This window comes from Bidens hawaiensis, unplaced genomic scaffold (assembly GCF_021521415.1).
Source record: "Bidens hawaiensis isolate Kalapana, Puna unplaced genomic scaffold, B.hawaiensis_p1.1 tig00020116_1, whole genome shotgun sequence".
In the NCBI taxonomy this organism is placed as follows: Eukaryota; Viridiplantae; Streptophyta; class Magnoliopsida; order Asterales; family Asteraceae; genus Bidens; species Bidens hawaiensis.
In genome coordinates this window covers 85,034-93,239 of record NW_027493058.1, presented here as the reverse complement: position 1 = coordinate 93,239, position 8,206 = coordinate 85,034, and the positions used below count along the sequence as shown (strand labels likewise).

Sequence of the window (8,206 nt, the reverse complement as noted above, 5' to 3'; positions counted from 1 at the left end):
AAAGTTCATAATTGGAATGGGATTCTTGAAGTGTTTTGAGAAAAGGTTAGCATTGTGGAAAGTCCATGCACTGTCCACTGGAGGAAGACTTGTTTTAATTAAATCGGTTCTTGAAAGTTTGCTGGTTTATTATTTTTCTTTTTTCAAAGTTCCAAGTAAAGTGATCGACCAGCTAGAAGGAATTATGAAGAGATTTTTAAGGGGAGGAACCGGTAGCGGTAGAAAGATCTATTGGGTTGCTTGGGATATATGGGCGGAAACAAAGGGTTATGGAAACGAGTTGTTGATTTTTATTCACTCGTACGGCTTTAATTGGGATGCGATCCCAGGCAAAGATGAAAATACAGGGTATGGTTAAATATAGCTAAGGTTGTAAACAAGTTGAAGTTGGCTGATTTGAATGTGGCTGATTATTTAAGAGGAAAATTTTGAGATGGAATAGAGGAAGGTTTTTGGTCTGACATTTGAATAGGGAATTCGAGCTTAGGGAGAAGTTACCAAATTTATATTGGGAAAATTCTCAAAATAAGCATTTATGAAAACAGATTTCTAGTTTTAGGTACCATTTGCAAAAAATTACAGAAATATGTATTATAAACTAGTCGTGACGAGTAGTTCGTAGAAACCAATTAGAACTTGTCACGTGTCCTTAAAATAACCTTAACGAGCACGTTCACTAATCATTTACTTGTAACGACTAGATAAATTTCATGACTCGTAATTAACACCCACGAGTAATTCAAAAGCTGGATACTAATAATATTTACATCATGAGGTGGAGTAAATGGGTCCCAGTGAAGTGTAACAACCATGTTTGATGGGGCGTAGTTGAATAGGATCCCGACTAAGTTGGAATTAGAAAAAAGGAATATCCCGGTTGCAAGTCGTTTATGCACCCTTTGGGAGTCAAGTTGGGAATCGGCGGACCATATTTTTACGGGTTGTGCGGTAGCTGGGGTGATGTGGGAGAATATAAATCGGTGGTGTAAGGTTAGTCCTATTTACAGCTTTATGGTTAGAGACTTGCTTGATCTTTCCCATATGGCGGATTTTGAGGCTCGCAAGAAAGAGGTTTTTCATGGTATAATTTGGAGAGCGAGAAATGAGAAATTGTATTGGGGGGTGGGGGTGGGGGGGAAGAAGTGAAGATCGAAGAGATCTTAAGAGATATCAAATCTTTTGGTTTTGTTTGGCTTAAAAACCAAACTAAATGTAATATTCTAGATTGGTCAATTGGTGTAACTTTAAGTTCTTGTAGTGTGTAGTTTGGGCAGCCTTCGGGTTGTGGAGGTTGCTTTTGTTGGTCGTTTTATTTATAAAAGTTTATAGTTAAAAAAATAAAAATAGAAGAAAATTATAGTGACAATCCAATTGAAACGTTCTGGTTCCACCACCATTACCATATCAGCGCCAAACCCACTAATAGTTTTATAATTAATCGTATACCTGTAAATACATATCTAGGATTTTTAGTGAAACAAAGATTGGACCAATATTGGCTTACCTTGTTTTTAATAAAATTGAATATGCTAGTATGAGTTTCTAAACTATTCGCCATACAATACAGGTGAATAACGGGCTTGTTGCAATTGAAGACCCGTTTGATTGCATTTTTGGCATCCTAGCAAGCCCTAGAGAAAAATTCGACGTCATGCAAGAACCACATCACCTAGAAAATACTCGACATCCATCCTGTCAAGCCATTGACCGTACCAGTGGTGTACCGAGTATTTTCAGTACAGGTACCGGTACCTATTTTTTCGGATTCTCGATTTTAGTATTTTTGGTACTAGCACGGAGCTCATCCATAATAGCGAGGAAGGATAAAAGATTCCAGTGAAACCAGACTATCCTTCCAAAATTTGTAATTCACCTGACCGTACCAGTGGTGTACCGAGTATTTTCAGTGTGGTTCATCATCTGAACCCACCAGCATGCGAGCCAACTCTGAATCATCTTTTACTAATCTCAAATACTTCATATTGCTACAGCCACTTACCTACAGAATCCATTCAACTTAAAGCCACTTATTCATATGCAATGAAGCATATTACTACAAGTTCTAAACATGATATACGAAATTTTCTAGACCTAAAATTGTACTTTGAAACAACGGTTGATGATACGAATTATATCATGCTATGAAGAACGAAACAAAACAACGCAACAATAAAAATAACAAGTCTTGGTTGATGTTTTGTATGATATGAAACAAATATCTCAAAGACCATAAGCGTCATCGCGATTAAACAAAACCTGTCATCTTGAATGCGAAGCTACAAGGACCAAGCTTTCACATCCAGAGACCCAACACCATGTAAAATCTTTAAAAAACACACGCAATCTAGCAAACTAGAACACGAAAATAAACAACAAACTCATCCTATTAGCTACCTAGCTCCAACACAAACAACAAACAATAACAAACACCCGTCTCAATTATCCGCCTGCACCCCAAAATGCTCTTTCAACACATACTTCGACGTTTTCCCAAACCCCTTACCGACGCTTTGCATTGCAGTGATCTTGCGAAACTCATTCTTGATTTGATCCATTATCTTGAAAACATTATGAACTAGTGACGGGTCGCCTGATGGTGAACAATTTGCAAGTTTTGATTTTTCTTTTTTGAGCTCTTGATAAAGATTTAAAAGAATGTTTTTTTGGGTAGTGAGGACACTTTCAGCAACTTTGTACTCGGTTTCTTGAGACTGTTTGAGTGAGGCGAGTGTCTTCTCGATCCGCTGCTCGAGTTCGGTTGATTCTATTTGGCAATTGAAGTTCGTAAACGTTATCTGGGTTGGAGGCGTTATCGTCTCAACTTCCATTGGTTCCCACTGTGAAACTTCTCCTGATGACAATAAAATACTTTCTTAACTAAACAAAGTTATAAAGATTAAATATACTTTCGAATTTGTGGATTGGCGGGTCAAACCCTACACAAACTTGAAATTCTGACCGAACTCAGACAAGTGAGCCCAAACACAACACAAAATTTCACGGGCTGACACGAACACGACCCGTTTAAACCAACTTTTACTATTTTTTGCGTCTTAATACTCTAGAATTAGAATCTAACAACAAAATCACAAATTTCTGTTTTAATTTTGAAATTTTGGCATAAAATATCCAACCATTTTAAATTATAAAATAAAAAACACACCAAGGGAAACAAAAAAAAGGGGAAAAACAGGTCAACCCAAACCCAACATATTTAGCTAATCATGTTTGCCGGTTCGACCCAAAACAGACCCGAACCCATTTAGCTAACTGTGTTTGTGGGATCGACCCAAAACAGACCCGAACCGATTTAGCTAACTGCGTTTGTGGGTTCGACCCAAAACAAACCCGAACCAGTTTTAGCTAATTGTGGTGGTGGGTTCAACCAGAAACTGACCCAAACCCGTTTAGCTAAATGCGTTTATGGGTTCGACCCAAAACTTTCTGGACATATACCCAAAAGCGTGAATTTTGTGTTAGGTTCGTGTGGTGTCATAAATTCACACCTGAGAAACCATATGAGTTAACTTCGACTCATTTTACTCATCAATCGGGTCATGTTATCCCAAACGGGTTGAAACTTGACAATCATCAAAAATCTAATTATAAAACATAAAATAGGTTTATTCCAAGAAGCACATTAGATTATTATTGACATAACTTTATTTTTGAAATAGCGTTTAGTGAATTAATATTATTTTCAAAACGGACATATATGTGTTTGTGGGTCAATCCAACCCTGTTTGACCTGCTTCGATTGAGGTTGCCCTTTTATATATAAAAGAAAGTAAAAGTAAAATCAAGGCACCTGTAGTAACAGCTGATATGTCTTCTTGTTTCCATATATCTTCATGAGTGTTTCCTTCCTTCAACTGACAGCAACAAAAATGAATTAGTCAATGCACACATTTTTTAATTAAGTCAACGACTTGTATGACCATCTTACATAAGATTTTTCATTGAAAAACACAACTCGTTTAACAGAAAGTTATGTTTAAAATGAATAGGGTTGAAAATGAGCCGAGCCGCTTGTGTGCTACTCGAGATCAGCTTGCTAAATAATCAAACCAAGCCTGGATTAAACGAGCTCGAGCCTAAACCAGAGCTCCTTTAACATACGAGCTTAAGCCCAAGCTAAAATAGGCTTCATATCCCGAGCTTAACTAGGCTCCTAAGCCTCTTATATTTACTTAATAATATTATAAATATATGAGTTATTTTCGCTTTTGGTCCCTAGAGTTGACACGGTACAAATTCTCGTTTTCATTTCTTAAATCATGGATTTAGTTAAAATTATAATCATTTCAGTCCATTCTGGCCAACCCCGTTACATTTGGCTGTTAAATAAAAAAGCATTTCAATCATTTTACATCTAAGAGGCTATTTATGTAAATTACAAAGATTATTTAATACTTAAAAAGTTAAAAGACTATTTGTGTAATTTTCATAAAATAATAAAAATATTTAATAGATTTAATTAATGACGAAAAGGAAATGAATCAAAAAATTTTCCAACGTGATTTTTTAACGCATAAAAGCCTTAAATCAAAAGATTATATTATAATTAAAGAAACATTAATTGTTATAACAATATTTGACAGTAACCATCCATACCTTTGCTAAAGTTGATTGAACATGACTAAACAAATTCTTCGCACTCGTTTTAGTCGATCCTCTTAATATAATAACGCAAAGATTAAGAATCTTCTGCGTTTTATCACCATAACTAATCGACTCACACCTCCTAATAAGATTCATGACATGTGGAATCAAATCAGTGGTTGCATCACAACGCCTGCAGTAATATTCTGCATCAAGACATATGGTCCCACCAACGGTCCCAGCCATGTAGGACCGAAGGGCACATTCAATGTGGCAGATGTGACCACAGATGAACCCGTCTTTGACTACAGCTTCACATTTGATGAAGATTTTATCATCGTCGGTTGATGAGTCGACTGGTTTTGAGCAAAGTATACAACAACAATCGTGACAGAAACGAGGCTCGATGCAGCATATGTCACAGGTCATTATGTTTGAAGGGTCGGGATCGGTTGGTGAAAGTAAACTGGAGCAGTTTATGTTTCCGGCCTTGCAACCATTGGGGTCAAACTTTGGAGTGCAATTCAAGACAATATCCGTGTTTCCTGCATCATTTTGGTCAAGAAATTTTTAAGAAAGAGTACTATTGATAAGCTTTAATTCAACATGTAACTAGTGAAGTGAATCTTGATAATCATCTTCATACAAAAATCACTTCTAGCAATTTAGATCGTAAGTATCAACTACAAGATACAAGTAGTTCACATTCGCAATAAATGATTATGAAGGATGCGCGTTATATACTTATTATATTTGCTAACATATTACTAAAATAACTCGATTAAATAACTTTTCTACAATATAGTTAAATGAATTTATAACAATTTACCAGAAGTGAAAATCTTATTGAGTACAAACTTTCTTAACCTTGATCAATGTATAAAATGACCTAATCATGACGCATATGTGCAAAAAGGCAAACCACAATAAAAAGTATGCAAGATGAAGTATATGTTAACAAAATTACCACCAAACTTCTTGGCGAAGATAAACGGATTGACTCGTAGTTCATATGTGTAAATAACAAATAGAACTCAGTATTTGAAATATCATGATCTTCTTCAGTTCTTCATAGTTATGATCTATATATTATTTATATAGCACTAAAACCAAATCAATAATTATTACTTTTCCATTGATCTTCATAATATAGCTTTCAAAAGCTTTAAAGTCAATGTATATTAAGCCAATTTATCACGTGTAACCATCAATATAATCATTTTATAGATACGATATTTATGTCAAGTGCATAATCACAATTACCTTTAATTTTGCCAGCTGGAATCCGCCAAGTAAACGAGGCAAAGAAGGCCTTAATATCCATCTTAGGAAACGCTTCCAACAAAAACCGTTTAACCGCAGCCTTGCTGTTGAAACCCCTAAAGTTAGTCACATTAACGGGAGTCATTGACTTATATTCTTCATAAAGACGATCGGGGAGATAAAGATATCTATCCATAAAGTGTCCTGACACTGCAAGTCGTTTTCCCACCTTCCATTTCCATTTATCACCCGGTGTCGGGAAATCCTCAGGAGCGTATGGCAAACCGACACCTGAATCGTTATCAAACACAAGATTAATCTCACTTTCCTTTGATCCAGTGGTGCTTCCGTCACTTTCATGTGGAGGGTCGACCTCCATTGAGCTGATTATTGCAGAAAGTTTTGAACTTTTTAACTGCATTCAATAAATTTTCAAAGTATTAACTTTCTTTAAACAATCGAACACATTGAAACACAATAAAAGAACTTCCTTATATAATACAATAATCAAGAAAATAGGGTTACAGAAGCTTTCATATATCTGGCAATTTGATTTTAACTTTTAAGGTAAGATAATATTATAAAATGCACCAGTATAAAGAAACCATGATTAAGTTAAATTCAGCGTTGGAAAAATCGGTACTAACCAACCGACTAGTCGGCTAACCAGAGATCTACTGATTATTTTTTTCTGTAATCAGCCAAATTGTTAATCAACCTAATCGGACCCAATCAGCCCTATTGCCAAAGCTAACTCCAGCCAACTCTGACCAGTTCGGCGATTTCGGTCCTGAGTGGGTCGAAGAAGAGTTAAAACCAGTCTACTTTAAAATTCTGCATTTAAAAAATATGTGTGTGTGTGTGTATAACTGAAAATTGCATATAAAAATATGTATACGTGTATACAAAACTGAAAATTACATATAAAATGTGTTTATATTACGTATAAACATATGTATATGTATATATATAATTCTTACATATAAAAATATGTATATGTGTATACAAAACTAAAAATTACATATAAAATGTGTGTACATTACGTATAAACATATGTATATGTGTATATATAATTGAAAACTACACATAAAAACGTGTGCGTGTGTATATACATTAATAAACGTATGTAAAAATGTGTGTATATACGCACATTGCGTATATATGTGTGTATAAATGTGTGTATATACACACACACATTGCGTATAAACATATTTATGTGTGTGTATATAAATGCATAACGTGTAAACATATGTGTTCATATATATAACTGAAAATTACGTATAAAAATGCGCGCTTATATATGAAACTGAAAATTACATATAAAAATTCCAATCCGACTAATCGCTAGTCAGTACCCCACCAGCCGACTAGTGCCTGGCAACCAATTCTTCCCACACAAATACAAAGGTGCTATTTTTAGTGACAGATTGTACAATGGATCACATTAGGTGCATAATCTAAATCATCAGAATCAACAATCAATTTAAAAAAATAAAAAATAAATAAATTCTATTTTTAGAACAAGCAAATTCAATCTAAACACACCAAAAATAAAATCATTAACTCAACTATTCAATTACAACAAATTCAGATACTACATAAAACAATCAATACCAGCTGTAATTAATCGGATGAAACCCTAACCCAAATCACTGAAATTTGCAGAATTGGAGATGGATTGTGATGATTTGAGGGTTTTAGGGTTCTGGGTATTGATCGATCATGGCGGGTGTGGATGGTGGCAGCTTGCCGACAACGGCGGCGGCGGATACGGCGGCAATGGCGGTGGTGATGGGGGTTTGTAGTAAGTTTTGTATTTTGTATATTTTCAAATAGGGCAAAAGTGTAATAAAAGAGTATAAAAAAATGTTTTAATGTAAGTAAATTTAATTGGTGTTTTTTTCTTTATTTTTAAGGTAAGGGTGGTGTTAAAAGTTGGTGTTTTAGGTTGTCGATATAAGTTTATGTGCGTTCGTTTAGTTGTTTCGTTCTTTCATTTGTGTTTGTGTTTTTTCTCTTTATCACTGAACTACTACATTAAGAAAATGACTTTGCTTACCAAACATGTGGTTTAGAAATTAGAAACCTCTAGCATATCGTCTTATTTGTTAGGGATTCTGTTGATGTGAGGAGATTAAAGTTGAATAAATGAACTTGATAGAATAAAACCATTAGGAACGTTAAGTTATTTCCCTTATGCTATGCTTTTATGACTTATTCCTTACAAAGGGTAGTTACGCAAAGGAATGGTGACAAATGGGAAAAAGGGTTTTATCAAAGAAGAAATGGAAGGAGAGAGGAAGGCATGGTTATGGGTGGTTTGTGGTGCTGTGATGGCGAT

At 35.0% G+C, this 8,206-nt stretch overlaps 1 protein-coding gene across 1 annotated transcript; it reads right to left on the bottom strand.

Moving 5' to 3' along the window:
• Window positions 1-2,435: 2,435 nt before the first annotated feature.
• On the bottom strand, window positions 2,436-7,625 carry LOC143559907 (uncharacterized). Its single transcript, XM_077048338.1, has 5 exons — window positions 7,480-7,625; window positions 5,866-6,280; window positions 4,615-5,147; window positions 3,809-3,872; window positions 2,436-2,851 (listed from the first exon to the last, which is right to left on the bottom strand). The coding sequence occupies exons 2-5, from the start codon at window positions 6,242-6,244 to the stop codon at window positions 2,436-2,438; spliced, it is 1,392 nt and encodes a 463-aa protein (XP_076904453.1). The 5' UTR covers window positions 6,245-6,280; window positions 7,480-7,625.
• Window positions 7,626-8,206: the final 581 nt, after the last annotated feature.